The 21,166-nt window shown below is 42.9% G+C and overlaps 2 protein-coding genes across 3 annotated transcripts in view; one reads left to right on the forward strand and one right to left on the reverse strand.

The window, feature by feature from the left end:
• The first annotated feature begins 1,732 nt into the window (after positions 1-1,732).
• On the forward strand, positions 1,733-7,319 carry ABHD15 (abhydrolase domain containing 15). Its single transcript, XM_016139005.2, has 2 exons — positions 1,733-2,729; positions 4,785-7,319. Exons 1-2 carry the CDS (start codon positions 1,849-1,851, stop codon positions 5,308-5,310), a joined length of 1,407 nt encoding a protein of 468 aa, XP_015994491.2. The 5' UTR covers positions 1,733-1,848; the 3' UTR covers positions 5,311-7,319.
• A 4,267-nt stretch (positions 7,320-11,586) lies between these two features.
• Positions 11,587-21,166, reverse strand: part of TAOK1 (TAO kinase 1) — a 134,400-nt gene continuing 124,820 nt past the window's right edge. For both annotated transcript variants that reach the window (XM_036222273.1, XM_036222274.1), the window contains one exon: positions 11,587-20,817. In XM_036222273.1, coding sequence (XP_036078166.1) covers positions 20,356-20,817 — 462 coding nt within the window. In that variant the 3' untranslated portion in view covers positions 11,587-20,355. The remainder of the gene's footprint in view (positions 20,818-21,166) is intronic.

Here is a 21,166-nt window from a genome sequence, read left to right on the forward strand (position 1 = left end):
CTTCGCCTAGCTCCGCCCCCGCAGCGCCGCTCCTCTCATGCCCCGCCCCCGCCCCGCCCCAATACCCTCCCACAGCCGCGGACGGTGCGCGCACGCGTCCTGAACCCCAAGCCGGAAAAGTTTTGTATGGGGGAAACTGGTTCAAGCGCAGCGCGCTGCATTGCAGGCGGGAACCACCTCCTCTGCCAGGCATTCGTCCCAGCAGGTCTCCGCAGCTGCAACGCCTGGGTGTGATCATGCAACTGGGCAAACTGGGGGCGGGGAGAGGGAAGGGACCCCTGTGGACCGGGTTGCCCAGGAGGAGAGACGGGTACTCTTCTCCTGCAAACCCGCTTCAGACCTGTCAATGTGAAGGGCAGAATCAAGGAGTTTGAGCTGCAAAAGGAAGAGGTCACTGCTCTAGAGCTTCGTCTTCAACCTATCCCACTCCTGCCCTCGCAAATAGGGCCCCGAAACCGGAGGAGCCTTGGGCGCGTTCGGGTCTGCTTTGTTTCCCACCTCCGCGTCTGCTCTCATTCGGTGTCCAACTTGTGTCCAGGAAGACATTGGTCACCGTGAAGCGGAGGAGCCGCGGGCCTCGCCCCCCTAACAGGGAGCGGTGGCCAGACCTCCCCTGAAGAGGGACGACGGCTTTGCTGCCCTGTTCCCGGGGCCTTTCTCCTTGGCTCGGCTCGGAATTTGAGGAAAGATGGGAACGTGGGTGGAGGGTGAAGGTTGACATGCCTAGCCCCAAACTCCCAAATAGAGCAAGAACGTATTCTTTCAGTAGGCTCTCACAATCCTGTGATTTACAAAGGGGTTCTTCACCATTCCCCTGTCCCTCCAGTAATTACCGTCTGTCGAGGTGATTGAAGAGACTCCAGTCTACTCCCTGCCACGACCCCATCGCAGGTGACAAGCATCTCTCTCTCGCGCCCAGCACCGTAGTGAGTCCTTTTCCCCAGCTCATTCTCGGAGGCTTGGGGCTGTTTCTTTCTGGGGAAGTCCTTCCTGGGGAATGGTGTTAAGGATTTCCTCTATCGGAAGCCAGGCTACTGGGCGAGCCCCAAATTCCCGGGGGGACGGAGACAGGCCAGGGAATGAGCAGACCCCGGCACTCTAGCCTACTGCGCAAACCCGCGGTCGGGGCTGGACGCCTGCCCTGGTCCTTGCCGGCCCTGAGCCAGCCCTCCCGCCCGGCCATGGTGTTGAACAGTTGCCTCTCCCCGCGGGGCCGAGACAAACACCGAGGTCAGAGAGCGCAGCCGAGCGGGTGAAGGGAGGCGCGATTCGTGGCTCCCGCTGCAGCTGCGAAAGCCCGGGAATCCACGCCGGGAGCTGCGGTTTATTCACGTCTCCTTTTCGGTACTTCTCAACAGCGGCCCCTAAGGGCGCAGTGACGCAGGGTCTCCCTGGCAGCTACACACAGCGCGGGCCGGAGGAGCAGGGACAGGGGACTCATGCACATCCTGGCTCCTCGAGCCTCAGTCTCGGAGTCTCCCCACTTATCTGCCGCCAACACCCCACTCCCCGGCTCGCTGTCCTCCCCACTCTCTTCCGGCTCTCCGGCGCGTGCTTGCTCCCTCTGCGTGGCCTCCACTCCTTTCACCCTCTGCTCCTGCTTGTCGCAATCGCTGTACAAAGGGCTGGGGGCGGGAGTGGGGGGCGGGCGAGGGGAGCCGGGCCCGAACTGGCTGCCTCCGAGGGGCCGCGGCCAATCCGGAGCGCCCCCCGCCCCCCGCCGCGCGCGGGAGGGCCCTGGGCAGCCGCCCGCGGGCGGGCGGAGCCGCGGGCAGAGCGGGGAACTCGCCGAGGGGACGGCCCCATCGCCCGCCGCCCGCCGCCCGCCGCGGCGTCTCCGGCCTCGCCATGCCGCCGTGGGGCGCCGCCCTCGTCCTGCTCCTGGCCGCGCTCGCCCTCCTTGGCCTGCTGGCTCCGCGGCTGCGGCGTCCCGGGAGTCGCGCCGTCGGAGACGGGACCCTGCCGGCGGCCCGGGGACAGGACGACGACGAGGCGGTGGACATCGGAGGCCCGGCGGACCAGTTTGGCAGCGGGCGCGAGCCGCTGCCCGGCGGGTGCAGGCTCATCTGCAAGCCGTCGGCGCTGGCCCAGTGCCTCCTGCGCGCCTTGCGACGCTCGGCAGCGCTTGAGCCGGGCCCGCGCTCTTGGCTCTGCGGGCCCCACCTGCAGACCCTCTGCCACTTTGTGTTGCCGGTGGGGCCGGGTCCCGAGCTGGCCCGGGAGTATCTTCAGTTGGCTGACGACGGGTTGGTGGCCCTGGACTGGGTGGTGGGACCCTGCGCCCGGGGCCGCCGGGTCACCAACGCCGGGAGCCTTCCGCCGGTGCTGCTAGTGATCCCCAATGCGTGGGGGCGCCTCACTCGCAACGTGCTCGGCCTCTGCCTGCTCGCCCTGGAGCGCGGCTACTACCCGGTCATCTTCCACCGCCGTGGCCACCACGGCTGCCCGCTGGTCAATCCCCGGCTGCAGCCTTTCGGGGACCCGTCCGACCTCAAAGAGGCGGTCACTTACATCCGCTTCCGACACCCTGCGGCTCCGCTCTTTGTGGTGAGCGAGGGCTCGGGTTCGGCGCTGCTGCTGTCCTACCTGGGCGAGTGCGGCTCTTCCAGCTACGTGACAGGCGCCGCCTGCATCTCGCCAGTGCTGCGCTGCCGCGAGTGGTTTGAGGCCGGCCTGCCCTGGCCCTACGAGAGGGGCTTTCTGCTCCACCAGAAGATCACCATCAGCAGGTGGGTGACGAAGACCGCAGACGGACAAGGGGAGGAGAGGGCGAACAGGGGTCTTGGGCTCACCCAGACAGATACGGCTCTGCCTTGTATTGAATCAAACAGTCTTAGGGTAATTTGGGCAAAATTTTCCTCACACACTTTGTGAAGCCGTCCAAACCTTCTAGATAGAAACAGGTAATCAGGTTTAAAAGCCGTATATACGACTCATCAGCATCATTATGCTAGAACAGGAACTCTTGCCCTGGGCCCCCTAGCCTCACTTCAGCCCCACTGTATCCTAGCAACCTGAGCACCTGCCCCATCCGCAACAGAGACAGCGCCTGACATTTACCACTTAGTCTACAGCTCGTCAAATCAGCAAAGAGGGCTCTGGAAGCAATTGCAACGGATTATCTGCCTGGAATGTTTCCTTGTAGTCTCTGAGTCTAGGGAATCAGAAATTAGGTGATATTTGATTTATTAAAATACTTTAGACCTGACAAATGTTTTACATATTCCTAGGTGTGTACTCGATATTTAATGCAAAAAAAAATATTAAAGAATATTTAAGCATAAGTTTTTTCTTAAATCTCTAAAAAGAGAACACTCTACCCTACCACTAGGGTAACAGGTGAGATTTTTTCCCACTGACAAGGCTGGAGTGACATCCTCACAGCACATAACCAGTCCTCAGCTTACACTTTTCCTAGGAGATGACAGAATGAGGCCAAAGATATTACAGCAACAGTGTAATGTGGCAGAAAGACCTGGGATATGTGGTTCAAATCCTAAATTTCCAGCAAGTTAGTTAACCCCTTGGAGCTTCGCTTCTCTCTGAAGTTAATGGAGTTAATAACTACCTCCTAAGGTGGTTAAAAGCACAAATGATATAACAGAAGTGAGGGCCTGGTACTGTGTAGGTGCTCAATAAGTGGTGGCACTTGTGATTTCTCTTTCTTTTCTTGTTACATTTTGCCTCTTGTTCTAAGACCGTCAAACCCCGAGCTGAACAACAGCATGCTGCCATGGCAACCCTGAGCTGACTGAGCAGTCTGGGAGCAAGGTGCTCTCATATGGCTTAATTGCCAGTTTCCATCCCCAAATGACCACCGCTAGCGCTGACCCTGGCACCAGCTGGAGGATAAGGTCAGAGAAGTAGAGAGGAAAACTGACCCTTTAGAAACGGCACTGCCCATAGAAGTTTGGAATGAGAAACTCAGGGCAAGCTTCTTTGGATGTTCCTCGGAGATACATATCCATATTCAGTGGGCTAATGATGGATTGATCCACTCAAAGGTCTGAGCTGCCCATCCTGGCCTTCTCGTCCGGGTGCCAGGCTCTCTCTAGTGAGGTGGCAACAGCAAAGATGTTCTTCTTCCCCAGAGCAGTTGCTCTCAGGCTCCCATTTGGTAATCACCTTGTAAATTAATTACACTCCCGTCACTTCCTCTGCCACCCAGCCCTCTCTAGGAATTTCTACCTCACTGATCAAGGTTACACTTATTTGTCATTATCTGGATAGCATATTAGTTTTTAAAACATAAACTAATATAATCAAAAGTAAAATGTTAATGATGGGGGCAGGCGACACCTACTGCTTTGGATAGTCTGAAACTATGAGTTTTAGGAGAGGTTCAGGAGGTGACGGTTCACAGCATGTTCCCCACAGAGGGTCAGAAGTTGAAGTCAGGAGGGGAGCTATCACGGTAGCTTAGTGCCTGTAAAGTCAAATGCTGCCCCAGGACTGGGCAGGTAATGAGGAATGGCAGGCCTGGTAGGAACTGTGACACAGGAAGGAGGGCGAAAATACCCGATTGTTCCCCTCAGAAATGCCCACCCATGGAGCCAGATCTTCTCATTTCCCTAGAAAAGCCAGAGAGCTGCATTTTATGGAAAATCTCTAGATTTTAAATGATGACAATGAAATGGAAGTTTTAGAAAACACTGTATCGCCAAAGAAAGCCTTGATGCGCAGAATCTGGCCTGTGGGCTGCCACTCTGTAACCTCTGCTGTTAATTTGTTTTCTCATTCTTCCCTCTCTTTCCTGCCTTCCCCACTCAACTTCCTCCTGCCAGGTATGCCACGGCCCTGGAGGACACAGTGGACACTAGCAAACTGTTTAGGAGCCGCTCCCTGCGAGAGTTTGAGGAGACCCTCTTCTGCCACACCAAGAGTTTCCCCATCAGCTGGGACACCTACTGGGACCACAACGACCCCCTCCGGGATGTGGATGAGGCAGCTGTACCTGTGCTGTGTATCTGTAGCGCTGATGACCCTGTGTGCGGGCCCCCAGACCACTTTCTGCCCACTGAACTCTTTCACAGCAACCCCTACTTCTTCCTCCTGCTCAGTCGCTGTGGAGGCCACTGTGGCTTCCTGCGTCAGGAACCCTTGCCAGCCTGGAGCCATGAGGTCATCTTGGAGTACTTTCGGGCCTTGACTGAGTTCTTCCGAACAGAAGAGAGAATGAAAGGGCTGAGCAGGCACCGAGCTTCTTTCCTAGGGGGCCGGCGTCGCTGGGGAACCCTGCAAAAGCGGGAGGTCTCTCCCTCTTCCGGCCTGGAGGAGATCTTTAGCTGGAAGCGATCTTATACAAGGTGAGACATGGCCCAAAGAACCTATCCATCCTGCAAGAAAGGACAGAGCTGGGCATGGCAGAGTCCTGAAAAGGTGGTAAGGCCTGAATGGGGCAAGCAGCTCCAGGTCTTTGCCAATGATTCAGCCCTTTTTTTTTTTCTTAAACTGATCTGTGGAAAGAGATGGAATGTCCAGCTAGCTGTTGCTCACTTACCCTGAGCAGAACTCCTGCCCAGGCTCTACTCAACACATTCCTGCTCACGCTGATCAGCAGTGGGTGGGTATTCCCAGTCACTGTCTCCTGTCACCGACCTGATAAGTCAAAGAATAGTACCGCTTAAATCCATGGACTCTCCCTAGCAATGACTACAAAGAAGATGAGTTTATGTGTGTCATTGGGCAGCTGTGTCCCACATAAATAATCAGCTCTGTGACTCTGATTCTCAGGCTGAAGCCACTTGATGTAGAGAAGACAGGATGTTTGTGTCTCGGTCCCACTTCCCTCATTTCATTCTGCGGTTAAGGCACTCTGCTGACTTCATGCGGTGGCAGCCGTGGAAGCTCGGTTCGCAGGCCTGCGTGGCTGCGTCTGTCTTGCGTGAGTGTGAGCAAAGCAGCAGAGGCCGTAAGTGCAGTGCTGAGACTGAGTCGGTGAGAGTGACAGGGTAGAGTGCGAACGCCTGCCTGTGTATGGAATACTCCCATCCAGTCTTTCAGATGACTTCTGCAAGTCTAGGTTGGGAATGGGGCTGATTTGCAACTTGAGCTTAGGACCTTGAGCCTCACTGGACAGATACCAATGATTTTAGGAATAGGAAGTCTTTGCATGCAGTTTGCTAGACCATGGCTCAAGGAGCCAGACTCTCAGGCACTCTAGCTACTCCCTCTGGTACCATTTCTGGGGATTACTCCAGAGAGCCCTAGTCAGAGTTGCTTTTCTCCTATGATCTGGGTTTTCTCCAAGTGGTGAAAAGTATAAAGTTCATATCTTAGGGCTTTTCTGATTAGCTGCCCCCTTTTCTAACAATATTATTACTTCTCCGTCTTTAGAGCCTAGACAAACAACTGGAATCAGAGAAGACAAAAGTTCCAAGAGGTTGGCTAGAGCTGACTCAGTAATTTATCAATATTTCACATTACTATATGCTTTTTCTGTTCAATTTTTTAAAAGGCCATCTATGTAGATGCAGAAAAAGCTTTTTCCTGAATCTGGCCACTTGGTGGCTGAATGTTTAGTTTTGTGAGGAATAATACTGAAGACCAGAGTAAGATAAGGCAGATCGTGTGGATTGATCCATGCAATCTGGTTTGGATTAGGTCATTGAACAATACAATTGGACATCTGTTTCCATATGTTGCTAAGAGCTTTGCCCTGAAGTTTTACTTTAGTTTGTCATTGAGAAAGAGGGCACCCGTTTTGACAGAAGCTCCATCCTGGCCTCACAAAGAGCAAAGCAATTTTAAAGAAGAAAAATGTTTACTGAAGCCATGTCCTAAGGCTTGGTATGAAGACTTACTGGGCCATGATTTCAGGTTTGTTCTTCTAGGTCAAATAAGAAACTGAACTACCCAAGAATCTAAACTGAAATGCAGACAACACAATTGTCTAAGACACATTTTCCTGTCAGGGAAAAAAAAATTACCTCCCTTCTTTCCACCTTCTTAATATTCATCATCAAATGTTCTTTCACCGTTTCTGAGCAGGAGAAACAAGGAACTGAAATTCAAAGAAGCCACGGTCCTGTTTGTTAACCACCTCTGTGTAACGTGTGGTGAGGGAGAATTAAATCAGGCCACTGCTCAACCCCAGCGTCTGGTACAGTGGGGATTTCAGTTAATTAGGATCCTGTAGTGCCATATGCAGGACCCTAGCTAGGATCATTCAGAACTGAACACAAGATGGGAAGCAGCCCAGTGGGTTTTAAACACTCCCTTTTCTGGCTGAAATTTCTTCTGAGAGCTAAATCTGTATTGTTTCTCTAAGCCAGATACCACAGAACTCTAGTTCTTTAAGAAAATAGCTTTTTGAGAAATCGTGGTTGGTTTTTCTTTCCCTTCCTTTCATATGCATACACACAGATACATATATTTATCTCCTCACAAGCTTTCTTTGTCTCTTTGTCTCTCTGGTAGTAGGGGCGGGGCGAGAGAGAGAGGGGCGAGAGAGAGAGAGAGAGAGAGAGAGAGAGAGAGAGAGAGAGAGAGAGAGAGAGAGAGAGCGAGAGAGAGAGAGAGAGAGAGAGAGAGAGAGAGAGAGAGAGAGAGTCTTAAAGCTCTCAGAATGGCAGGACAGCCCTAGTTCTGGTTTCATTAATTCCCTTGGACCACAACCCTCATGACCCTTAAGTATTTCTCCTCCATGTCCCTTGTGCCAGATGTGCTCTTAGCCTATCTCAGGAAGATACTTCTCTCTCATCTTCCCTTCATTGCTTGACAGCATCACTGCTTTTTAGCTCATTTTTGCCAAGAAAGTCTAGTTCCTGTTCAAGCAGGTTTTTAAAACCCTGTCCTTCAGTCTAATGATGATTAATAGTTAATTACATGGAACCAGCTGGAGGAACCCCCTATACACTATTCTGAGAGAATGTGTGGTCCTTGAACAAAATGACATATTATGAGTTTGAGAAAGCAAGAAACAAACAACAAAATAAAACAAAGCCCAAAGAAGTACCACTGAGTTGGAGTTTTCCAGGTAGCAAGTCTTTAGCAATCTCACCAGTCCTCATTCGTTTGCCTCCCTTTTGGTCTCTTCATTGTTTATAAACACTTTCAAATTGTAAGGGGGGGGGGTGGGAATCCCAATAACTTAAAGGAGGCATTATCTCACAAGTAGAGACTGAGTCTTCTGTCTCTACCCATTGGATCAGAATGCAGGAAACAGACAACTGCCTCTGAAGGTTTGAGTTCTACTAGGTTCTGACCTCTGATACTGAAGACTGTGCTAGATTATAACTTCTTTTAAAGATTTAGTATTTTATGTATTTATACATAGGTTTCCAGCATGGCTTGGCTGGAGAAAACAGTATGAAAAAGAAAGCACCAAATCCTGACACTATGAAGACATCATCTCTGTTTTGAGTGAAGATATACTTCCTAAGACTTGAAAACTGTTAGAAAAGAGGTCTTGACACAGGAAGTGTTATCATGGCTTTATATATAACCTCAAAACCACCCTTGAGTCAGAAGCTTCTCTGTACTCATCTTCCATCCAGACCACAAGATCCTGTTAAGTCAGTCACCCTCAGTAATGCCAAGGTCTCTTCCTTTACAAATGAACTCTAGCATGAATTGCTCTCAAGCAGATACACTTGGCCATTTTGGTAGAATTTGGTAACAATGCCGATAGGAGTATTTATGATTCTATAGCAAGGCCACCAATGATGGCATCGGAATTTTTTTTTCACCAGTTATCACAATTGGCAGAGGTAAGATCAAGAAGTGATACCTAGGGAGTATCTGAGTGCTCAGATAGGGAATGAAAGCCTCAGGAAGCAGTAAATCCCACATCATTGGTGGGACGTGCAAGCTAGGCTGCCACTTGGCATACATCATGGAAGGGACGTGTGCTGATAAATAAGGGTGGCTTAGGTTCCACATAACACATCTGAGAATCAGTGAGTTAAAATCATGCTAAGGAGTGCAGTGGGTTATAAAGACCTCTGGCTGATTTATGTACTTGAAGATCAGGAGATCACAGACCTGATCTGGATTCTGAGAGTTGAGAGACGACATAAAGATTTTAATGAAAATCACCCTACCCAAGCGACCAGATGTTGTTTTTAAGATATCCAATAATTATGCTCTAAAGTGTCCGAGAAGAGGTAAAAGTTGGAAGGAAAAGTGGAATTTCATTAAAATAAATAAAAAACACTAACATCAAAAAATAAATGCCTCTAGCCCCTCCAGTCTTCCCATGTAATAACATAATACTTTGCCTCTGTGTGTTACTAGTGTGAATAAAAATCTAACTTGTTTGCCTCTCAATAGTAAATATATTGCAGTCTCCCTGCAACAATGGAATGTCATTATTTTTTAAATCTCCAGAAACAAATGTGTTTATCTTCTGAAGTCCTCTGTGTACTGAGCCATGCTTACCTATCTGTAGAATTAACAGAGCTTCCCTGCACATTCTCTCCTCACTGGTTGTTGCTTCACTTCTGTAGATCTAGCCTTGGGTCTCCTAACACTAACCAGTGGTGGCTCTGTTTAATCAACAACCAGGCCTCTAGCTCTAGGTTAATAATTTCCTTGCAGGTTCGAAATTCTCTAATCATCAATGGTACCTACAGAGATATTTTCCAGTGGCCAATTAGTAAATCGTGTTGGCGAGAGTGCTGATGTAGTTTGGAGATGTGGGTTCTAGTTTTTACTTCATCAGTGACTCGTATGACCTTGGAAGAGTTATGAGTTGTTCCCTATGAAAAGACTGAGACTGTGAATAGGCCTTAATTCAGGAAGTGTGTTAGGATGTAATCAGACAGTAAAAGCAGAGAGATCCCATTCTCCATGTTTACTTAATTCCTCAGTTGGAGCTCAAAGGCCTTTCTGGTGAGGTGGCATCTACTTTCAGATCAGAATCTATTCTCTAATTCTTACAAGGCCGAGAAGTTCCAGTTATAAATTCTACTGCAAAGTTAGAAAGGGCCTGAAAGAGCAGCACCTTTTGAGGCTCACAGGCTGAGGCCTGGATTGCCCAGTTTTGGGCAGTCTCCCCTCTCCTGGTACTAACACACACGCACTCACTCACTCTGAGAACCATGTTATAGCTCATAGGTTTCACACCAGTTTGTTTGTTTTGGCCAAAACCTATTTTCCTATTTCTCATGGATGAATTTTCTGAGATGTGACTTTTCTCACAATTAGTATGGTGGGGCTAGACAACCAGAACCCAAATCAGTGCTACTATTTATGCCATACTTTGCCTTTTCCGTCATTCACTGGATGACTCCATAATGTAAAGGGTTTCAACAAAACGGTAAAGAATGTCTTCAGAGCTGCTGGAGTGCACAACTCTGTGGAGGAGCCATACCCATTAATTAGAAATGACACCCCTAAAGTTATTGTATAGCTTGTATAGCCTTAGCACCCTCCGCAGTCTCGTCTCCATCTACTTATTAAGAACAAGCACCTGAAAATATAGTAGTAACTAAAGTCACTAATTGCCCATATTGCATACAGAAAACCCTAGTTCTACAGCTGGAATTACTGACAGAGATGAAGGTGGTAGTACTAGCTTACAACCACTGGAGCTATGGAGTTAGTTGACCACTGTGGTAAATTTTTATTTATGTTCATATTTCTTTTACAGTCAAGTAGGACAGGCTTTAAACCCTAAGCATAACTAAGAACATCTTTGATGTGTTTAGCTAATGACATTTGTGTTGTTGATACAAGCTAGAAGCACATGTTTTACGATACTCTCCTTTCACTATAGTTTGAAGAGCCCAATAATGGGGATAAAGCAGAAAGAATTTTTTTTTTTTTAATTAAATCCTTTTTGAATTTCTCCAAATTTAAGGTGGGATGCTGGAAATACTAGAGGTAGGGACCTCTAGTTGCCACATAGTTGTTTGACCCAGGCAAATTAAACATTATATAAATGTTAATTTCAAAATAACTGACTACCAACATTCTAGGAATTAAAATGGCATACTAAAAAGTTAAAAACACCATTTCCTGATAGTCTTCTCTCCAATAAAGCAGGTAATCCCACTAATTTTAAAAAATGACACTTAAAACCATTTTTTAACTAAAAAATACATAACCCCAGTCCATGAAACCCCTCCCCCCAAATTAGTTTTCTGACAAAAATGTCACTTTGTGTTTTAAACAACAGAACTGGATTAGACATTCTTCTTCAGATAGGGCTTAAATGTGATGTTTTTCCAATCTAGACAGATAGGCCCAGATGGAATCACCTTTTGAAGCTTCATGCAAGGTCTGAGAACTGCATACATCTGTGTGTCCATATGTGGGAGGACTTGTAGTTATGTAGACCACAAAGAGGTCAATATAAAACTTAAGGACCTGCATCAAACTGTTAGAACCTAAAGAATCATCTCACACCCACACACCAATAGGCCACTTCACTCTCTGGGCAAATAGAATTTGAGGAAATTAGACTAGAGGGTTTATGTCTATATCAGAGTTTCATTCTTACCTATATCCTACTCATTTTTATAAGCCTAACATCCAGCACAGTACATGAGATTCAGTAATTATCCAATAGTTAGTCACTGAATTGAAATATATTTTATCTTTATGGAAATAAAATTACTTTAAAAAACTGAGCAGACACTCTGTGTACTAAAATTACTTTATTACAGTTGATTTTTTAAACATTTCCTTTGCTATGATACAAAGGATACTTACAAACAAAATATTACATGTAACCTTGTTTTCGCTCTTATGTTCTGACAACTTGGTAACAGCTTTAAATGCACAATCTATACAATTAATACAGGTTATATATGAACTATAAGGTATGTTGAACCAGAAGAATACTGACAATATACTGTACAATAAGCCTTACCAGTTAGTGCTGTGGACCATGTCTACCAAAAGGAAAATGCACATCTGTACAGTCACCTTTACCAGCTGGTGCTGACAGTGAGGGAGAGGCTTCTTCCCCATTGCAAACCTTGGTAAGCCTCCACTGTGGGCGTTTGTTTGGTCCGAAAATTGAGAGGACTGTGTGTATTTAAACTTAGTCATCAGTAAAGTGGCAGAACATCACTTTCAACAGGATAATTGCTCACCAAAAAGTCAGTCCTAGATTTAAAAGACCAAAAGTCCTCTGTCCACTACAAAAACCCTACAGGCTCAAGGGCTTTAGGAGATGAGAAGATGAAGGCTGCCAAAAAAGGAGGCAAGAAACCAAGCCAAAATCTAGGTCTTGCAAAATCATCATTTTCCCTTCACCAAAGGGAACTAGAAATGTACAAATTCATTGATGAACCTCAATGATAACATATCAGTAGCTGATAACCCTCATTTTATCTGGACCCCTGACTTGTGGGAATAGCTGAAAGAGATTGTGAATAAATATATACCATTTTTAGAAAAGAAACTCTTGCTTAGTTAAAATATTCCCTTTAGCCACCAAAGCTGGTCTTGGGCTATTACAGGTGTGCATTTGTCTCTCAATGGTCTACTCAGAAATGATAAGGTTACAGCTTTTTTTCTTTTCTTTTTTCTTTTTTTTTAAATAAAAAAGCAATTGACTGAAGCATTTTCATTTTTTTAAGTAAATAGCAAAAATAAAAATAAAAACCAACCCTGGCATTTGCACAAATAATGCAAATGGAGCGATATGGCCTTTAAGGTAAGGAGTTAGTGGAAAGGAAGGGAGAAGTGAAGAAAACCCGGAGAAAATGATGTATTAATTTTTCTTTTTAAAAATTTCTACATGTGCAAAAAAATCATGCTGGTTGAGGAAAACAAAGGGAAATGAGTATATAAAACTAAAAACATAAATAAAATGTTTGTATGACTGGTAAAAGCAGAAACCAACCTGGGTTACAAAAAAAGGATTATACATTCAAGATGCTCTTAAACCCAGTGGGATAACTTATGTTAAAACTGTGTTAATAATTACGTTAAAATCTCAAGTTTGTTTTTAAATCTTCACAATACAAGCAAAGCTGTTTTAAAATATACACTATACATATTTCTCATAGTCTCTCCAACCTCATTAATGCGCATTAGGCTATGTTTTTCATATACTAAAACAAGGGGGTTCTGAAAGCTAAATAACTCAGTGTAACCCATCCATTATTTAAATGTTTGTCTTAAGTTTTAAATGGGTTAAAAATTTCAGCAGACTTACATAAATAGGATTTAGCAACACAACTGTTAATTTAAAAAACTCTAAAGCATTTACAAATTATCAGGTTGGAATAATCTGGGGAAGTTATGTGCACTATACTTAAAAATGTTATTTACATCAGACCATCACTTTTGTAAAAATTTCTCTAAAAGATAAAAGACAAAATAAAATTAATTTGGAAAATTTACCTAGCCTAACCTCGTAGAGAAGGATCATAAAAGGAAAGGTAAAATAAGAACAAAATTATCTAATAGAAACCCCACATATCCCTTTCACTTGGATTTTGCTCTATGAAACCACCTGCAACTCCTAATAGGCTCATATATCAAGTGTCAAGATAATCTGATAAAATACCTTGTCTGATAAATTACTGGCCTCAAGTGGTTTTTTTTTTTTTTTTTTTTTTAAATTTCCCACCTTGTATCTCTGGCTTGGATTATTTTAGGACACGTGTATGTGATTAATTGGAGGGACGCTCTAAGTAGGCACAATTCCCATTTAATGTGGAATAAAAAGTATATCACATAAAATGTTGGGAGGAGTGGTATTATGTGATATGAAATGCAAGGAAGCACATTTGGAATGGACACCAAAAAAGAGCTATCTGGCAGCATACCAGGGGCAGCCAATATCTGAAACTAACTATACTTGTCTATGACAAAAAAAGGGGTTAAAAGGGTTCTGGGACTCCTCCACCCCCCGTGTGTTTGATATGTGCCAAATAGTCACATGGATCAGCCAGAATCTGCAAACATTAAGCAGTTACATCTTTTTAATAGTACAACTCACTCCATGACCATGTGCAATTTATAGTATCAATAATGTTCATGCTGAGGCAATGTATTTGAGGGCTCAGGAAAAGCAAAATGTGCCACTGAGAGAAACCTGTTCCCGTACAACTGGCCTTCATGCTTTCTAGTGGCCCTAATATACCTCTGATGCTAAGTCAGGCCGTGCAAAAGCAGAGTACACACTTTTCATTAACATTCGTATCTAATTCGTAAACTCCACTGACCTCAGAGTTGCCATAGAAACATTTAACACAAGTACTGAAAGCATACAGATGAGGGTTCATGGACTTTTAAAATTGCATTTCCCATGTCTATGTTCATCAGATTTAACTACCTTAGGCTACAAGGCATATTGGAAAAAAGTTAAGTGGGGATAATGACAAAAGAATATAGGTATTTCTCGAAATAGGAAAAATGCTCCAGAAATAGGATCAATGTACCAACAATACAAATAGTTCATTTCATTTGAAAATTCAGCTAGAGCGCCCAATAAACAGTTCCAAGCCATAATGTTACCTGCATAATTTACATGAATATTAAAACTCTTGCACTTTATCAACAAAACACACTTCTGTAAACATGGCCACTGGGGGAGGGAGGCTCCCTACCTCATTTATGATTGAGGACACGTAATCATTATATTAAATGACTTCACTTCAAAAGATTTTAAATCTGACCAATGATTAAACATCATTTCCCTGTTTAACAACATTAAGCATTAATTCTAAAAATGCCATCTAGGACAGTTTCAGGGTTAGATGCTAGGACCACAACCAGCAATGACAGCAACTCCTCTCTAGCTGGCACAGACTTATAAACTTTAGTACAAAAACAAACAAAAATACAGAAACTAGGTCAATTTGTTAGCTACATATTTACAGATAATTACATGAATTTTCACTCACAATTGCTAAAAACTATGAGTGAAAAGGAAACTGTGCAGGTTGAAATTACCCGTACTTTGGGGGAAATTATTGGGCATCGAGATACCCTTTCATTCATTCAGAAGTTTCATCTTCTCTCCACTTTTTCATGGCAAACTACCTACAGATGTTCAGATTAGTATATCCAGTGGGTATCTTGTTTCAGAAAAGATTAACCTTTTTCTCTATTCAAAGAAGAATCTCTTGTATATTTCAAAACAAAAACAAATCCAATACAGCTACATACATACATACACACAAAAATCTCCGAAACTTCAAAAAGTTACGATTGCTGGGAAAACAGTCAACAGTGCTGGTGACATAGTAAATGGCTCCCCAGTTTTAATTCTCTGCCTTTATTTTCTTTAAAGGGTATCTACTTTGGGGTAGATGAGAAGGAAGTGCAAGTTTAAGAAACCCACAACAGGCAGATAAGGTGCATATTAATTTATGTATTTCTTATAACCTGAAGGCTACCATAAGGCCAAATGGGTTCTCTTCCCTTGCATGGGTGAAAATTTGGAAGTCTGAATATAAATGAGGGGGAAATTATTCAATGTTACTTTAAAGGGGGCTATTGGAATTCAGTAGAAAATAAAAATGCACAATAAAGGAAGAGTTCTCAGCTTCACTTTCTTTTTCTAGACAGTGTTTAAAACTTACTTCATTAGTTATTTCCAATGTAGATCTACTGTAGTGATTTCAGAAAAGTGCAGACAACATAACCAGATACACAGCAAAACAGACTTCAATCAGTAGTCCTTGCATACAACAGGCAAGTCTGCTAAGTGTACAGCACACTCTTCCAACTTTAAGGAATCTGAGGATGGGAAATGTCCAGTTCTTAATAATGAAGACTGAGTCCCTTTTCAACAGCAATGCTACAACCTGGTTGGGGCACTATCATGTTAGATGAGGGAAAACAAAAGAGAGAATCTGTTCTTCTTGAATAATGATCTGTATTTTGGTAAGCAACTCAAAGATGACAGCCACGTTTTGATTTTGTTCCTTAGAAAAGGCTGTTTTCTACCTAAGAAACAAGAACCTCTTCTTCTATCATTATAGGAGATTCACACTTATATACTTTAAAAATATTATTTTCTGACTTGAATATGCACTAGACACTTCACATTGTTAAGTATGGGACAAAACACAGGACCATATAAACCTCCTAGGAAAGGGTAGCTGTGTTGGGCCAAATCTCTGCTTTAATAGTAGTGGCTCAGGAGTGGAAGGTGCACAAAAAACCTTACTATTAGCAAGCAAGAAAAGGCAGCTAAAGGGAGAAAGCCCCATGCCAATACCATATCCTTCTCTCCCAGTGGCCATTTCCTGTTCATTTTATAATTCAGTAGAACCTTAGATGCTTTAGCAGTAATTATTTTCTTGGCTGTTTTGGTTTAGCAAAATTAATAATTATTATTAATGGAGTAAAAAGAGGATCAATGACATCACTATTAAGAAGTATGTATAAGAGTGCACATGAAGTTTGTGTGATTTACTGGTTCTTTTTATCGTCTTTGCAGAGGAATCACCACCAGTGCTTTTAATTTCCATGGTTCACTTCTCTCTGCATCACTCATCTTTCATTGCATCATAACATAAAGCCATAGAAACTGGCTCCTTCACCAGCACTATTTTACTGCATTGCAATTTATGGTTCCACATTTTACTTAACTTTCTTTCCACCCACACAAGTGCGAAGAGGAGATTAAAAAAAGAAAAGACTGCATCTAATGACCATGTTCTCATAAATATCAACCCAGATTACTTTCTTAAACACATGCATACTTGCCTTAACTGAGGATTGAAATAACAAAATAACAGAACCCTAAGTGCCCTGATGGAAATGTACAGTATGAGTTATATCCATCTATCTGTACATACATATAGACACTCATATGTATATACAATATATACATACAAATAACAGCTATACCAGAAATGTGCATATTTAACACAGTTTTAAAAAGCCAGTAGATCATGGTATAATACAATTTATTTCCACTAGTGAATGGCACAAATGGAGAAAATGCAAAGGAGGTGTTTCAAGTACAATAAAGTCATTTTTCACAGGTGAAAATAAACAGTATTATTCCAGTGTCCAACACAATGTATTTTATAAAGTTTAAAATGCCAGACATTTAGCACTTAAAGAAGTAGAAAGTTACTAAAGTCTGCCTTATGGTCTGAAAGACACTCATAGAGTTTTTGATTTTTGAAAAGGGGGTGAGGAAGAGTAGGTGGGAGTGGAAGGGTGTCAAGGACAGCTCCTTTAGTGTCCTGAATGGTGTTTACCTGATGTCTGGGCAGCTGAAAATCATCATGACTATGCTAAAGAGTTCAATTTACAAATAAATCCTTGGCCCAGAGTACCAAATATATTATACTTGTGGGTGTGGCATCAAATGCAGGGTTATTTGTCTCTAGTCACAGAATGACTAAAAAGAATGGCAGCTCTGAATAAAAATAATATAAACATACTTTCCAGCTAACATTATCTATAAAATGAAGAAACTATAATCTGGTGTTAGAGCTGAAATTAAAATAAGGGGAGGAAAAAATATGTGCAAAAGGAAGGGAAACCAATTAGGAAAAATGTATTTCAAGGTATGGGGCTTTCCATTTTAAAAATGCTAACTGAAGAAAGGGAGAGACAGTGAACACAATAAATTTTTTACTGCCAAGCTCTGGATACCAGATATAGCATTTATGACTTTCTGATATGCTGGACAAACTTCCTACACTTTTAATTTTCTTAAATACATGTATATCGGGTGAACACCAACACTGGGGAGGAGGTAGTATTAATTTGATCAAATGCTGACATTTGTGTACTGATTCAGAAAGTGCCTGCTTCTTTCTTGAGGATCTCTCAAAACCTTTCAAATCTTCCTGCTACAAGCTTTACTTTTTGATGATTCCTACCATGTATGAGATTCCTCAGAAGTGAGATTTTATAAACACACACATACCAATTAATTTGAATCATTTTTATAAACTGTATATATTTTAATTAAAATTTAATGGCATAAACCATGTATACTCACGAACTACATGTAAAACTAGTTGCCACACAAGTAAATCAGATACAAAGTCCTACCAGATAAGACATTTAGCGTCAGTATTCAGGCCCAATTTTGCGAGTACATATGTTCCGCATGAACTCAGTAACTCAATTTGACTAATTTAAGCCCACAAGTGGACTTTAACATGTATCACTGGTAATACTTTGGATTTTTTAAAGAGGTCTGTCTACAAAACTGATCTGCTTCCCTAAGTCACCCCTCCAGTATAGAGGGGCTAATAAAAATTTTTAAAAAGGTATCAAATTCTATTATATTTTTGGACATTTAAAATTTTAAAGCTCTCTTCTATCATTTACCTCCACACAGGTAGATATCTCAATTTGTTTAAAATATTGTATAATATTTGAATGCAAAAAAAATATTGAGAAAATTAAAAGCTCCTTTCATTAGATATGACGAATACATGCGATGTTCAACTAAAAACTGCTGATCTCAAGCATAGCCAAGAGGACAATGTGTCAGAGTGCTACCTGAAACACCGCCTAAAATTGTGTATGAATTCTACTGTGATATTAGTTTAAAAAATATTTATGTTAAAATATTTTTCTTCCAGTTACCTTTAAATGAATGCTAGAAACTCCTGAAAGGAAAGATTCATGGAGATTGTACTGACATTCCTGGGGAAGACTTAAATTTGGTTGAGAAAACCAAGATTTCAACAGTGAGAAATTACTGTTTGTTCATCAGTCTGGTCTAAGAGAGACTTAAAGAATTCTAACTTGGAGCCCCTCGAACTATATTAAAAATCAGGATCCAGAGTTAGAAGCAAGAGTTTTTCAAGACAACTGGAAAGGGGGCAGGACAATTAACTTGTAAGAAACTCTGGTATGTCACTGGAAAGAACAGTTTTTTCTCCTTCAAGTACTCATAGCTCCTTACCCACCTTCAACTAAATTTCCACACTGGCATTGGAATACCATGTAACATCTTTCAGCATTGGGTTGTTCCTTCATTGCAAAACAAGACAAGACAAAACAAAAAGCAAAGCAAAGCAAAACAAAACAAAACAAAACATGACCCTCTCTGGAAAAAAATGTTAGCTTTTGTCAAGAGATTCCCTGACCATTATAACTTACTTTATTTTTTCTTTTTTAATTTGCCAAACTTGCTAGTTCCTTTTCAGTAGTAATTTAGCACTGGGGCTAGAGACTTCTGGAAGTGGTTTTCCCTATTGTATGATGTTAATATGATGCCAAATGGTCACTAAGTCTCAAGGAACTAGAAGTTTGTAAAGTACTACAGCAACAAAAACAGCATTAAAAAAAAAAAAAATAGAAGACGACATGCACCAAAATCTACAGTGGTGATGAGGTTAGTCAGCAGCTGGTAGTCATTGGCTCAGTGATTCCTGGTTCACTGTGGCAACTAAACATTTAAATAATTGGCTATTCTACTTGTAAACAGGAAATCCCATAAGCCAAAATGGGGTAATCAAATTAATGTTTATGTAGTGTGATGAAAATTCCAATAGATGACAGTTTACAAATATGGCATCATTCAAATACCTTTGGCATTTGATTTGTATTGGCTGTATGTTTTGTTTTTTTTTTTGTACAAAGTAAAAGTACTTTTTGGGGTCTTGGGAGTTATAGAGCTTAGCTAGGATGAACTATCACAGTATAAGCAACAAAACATCACAATATACAAGCTTCATCTCCTCCCTCTGCTGCTGTACCATATGAACTTTCAGGGACCTCTCTCACCCTCTGGTCTTCCCCCCCTTTGAAGGCTCACAGGTTTGTTGATGTAATTCCTACACCACTGGGGATCTCTTTAAGCACCTCCATCTCACCATGCCACAAAGAAGGCACAATTGAATGGCAAAAAAAAAAAAAAAAAAAAAAAAAGTCACTGATACACCTATGCAGCATTCAGAAAAAGAACTAAGTTGTTTTCTACTCTGAAAAAGTCAATGCAATCCTTTAGTGTTCATGGATTTCTACTTCTTTACTCCAAATGAGGCTGAGAAGTCAGATCAATTTAATAAAAAAAAATACATTGGGGATACAAGTGTGTTTCCATAATAACTTATTTCAGCATATGCTGCCTGCTGTGAGTGGCTCATAAGAATTGGGGGTATGGAGAAAGGCTTTAGATCTTTTCACAAACTTCTTAGGATACAGTTGCCCAAAAGTGATGACTCAAACCACTTTGCTGCATTCTGTTTTTGCAGCTTTCAGGATTCCCCTTTTCATAATTTCTATCAAAAGATTAAACAAACAAACAAAAAAAACCCCAAACAAAACCCGGCAGCCAAATACTATGACATCTCAATTAGTAAACACAAAACAGAATGCTTTACAAAAATGAATAAAATATACCATATGCACTCAGCTTCCACACTGTAGTACCCAAGTGAGGAGGCTGCTGTGACGATGTCTGTAGGCAGTTTCTTTTGGCAGACAGCTCCAGCGGAATTGCCACTTTCAATTATTAAGTTATGTATAAGACATGTGTGACCCATTGGATATTTGTGAAGTGACACTCGTGCTTCTGCTCATGCCCTGCTCCGTCCGTCCCCCAGAAGCTGTCCGCCTCAGAGCCTGAGGGCTATTGCGGACTCCCATACTGCTACCTCGAGGTACCCCTTGGATTGGCCCTGAGGGGTGCCCCCATGGCTGGGGTCCACCTTGCATTGGATGGCCCCAAGCTTGTGGTGGGCCGCCCATGGGATGACCCCAGTGAGGTCCTGGACCCCCAGTAGGATTGTGAGACCAACCAGAAGCTCCTGGGTAGCTGTGGCTGAATGCCTCAGGGGAGAGGTTAGAAAGGACCATGTTACTAAAACCTAGTCTCATACTTTCAGAGTCAAAAGCTTCAATTTCTCTGGCTTGACGCTCCAGCAGGCTTCGTATTCTTTCTGTGCGTTCATTCTGCAAAGCCAACATCTCTTCTTCAATCTGTTGGGGATTGGGGGTGGGAGGGATGAAGCAAAAAGAAAGCTGACTTATTTTTAAAAATCTATAAACTAAGGAAGCAATAATTACTCAGGTTTGAAGTGAATCATAAAGTTCACTCTGGCTACTTGGATGTACAATTAAAAATCAAAGAGATGTACTGTTGGAATAATACATAATTTATATTTCCAAAATGTGCAACATCAAGTCCTTAAAAGCAAAAGTAATAACCCCTATTAAAATAATAAATCGAGACAATTATCATCAGTAGCTACTAAATCCATTAGGTAAAAAGTTGAAAGAAAAAGAAAATGGGCAAGGGGAAACCAGCCTTATCAGACATACCATGATA

The sequence above is a fragment of the Rousettus aegyptiacus genome, unplaced genomic scaffold (assembly GCF_014176215.1).
Source record: "Rousettus aegyptiacus isolate mRouAeg1 unplaced genomic scaffold, mRouAeg1.p scaffold_m13_p_6, whole genome shotgun sequence".
Taxonomy (NCBI): Eukaryota; Metazoa; Chordata; class Mammalia; order Chiroptera; family Pteropodidae; genus Rousettus; species Rousettus aegyptiacus.

Excerpts from the sequence above, each read along its gene's own strand:
- ABHD15 (XM_016139005.2), top strand. The coding sequence starts at position 1,849 with ATGCCGCCGTGGGGCGCCGCCCTCGTCCTGCTCCTGGCCGCGCTCGCC. Across the intron at positions 2,730-4,784 it reads CAGAAGATCACCATCAGCAG|GTATGCCACGGCCCTGGAGG; the intron begins GTGGGTGACGAA and ends TCCTCCTGCCAG.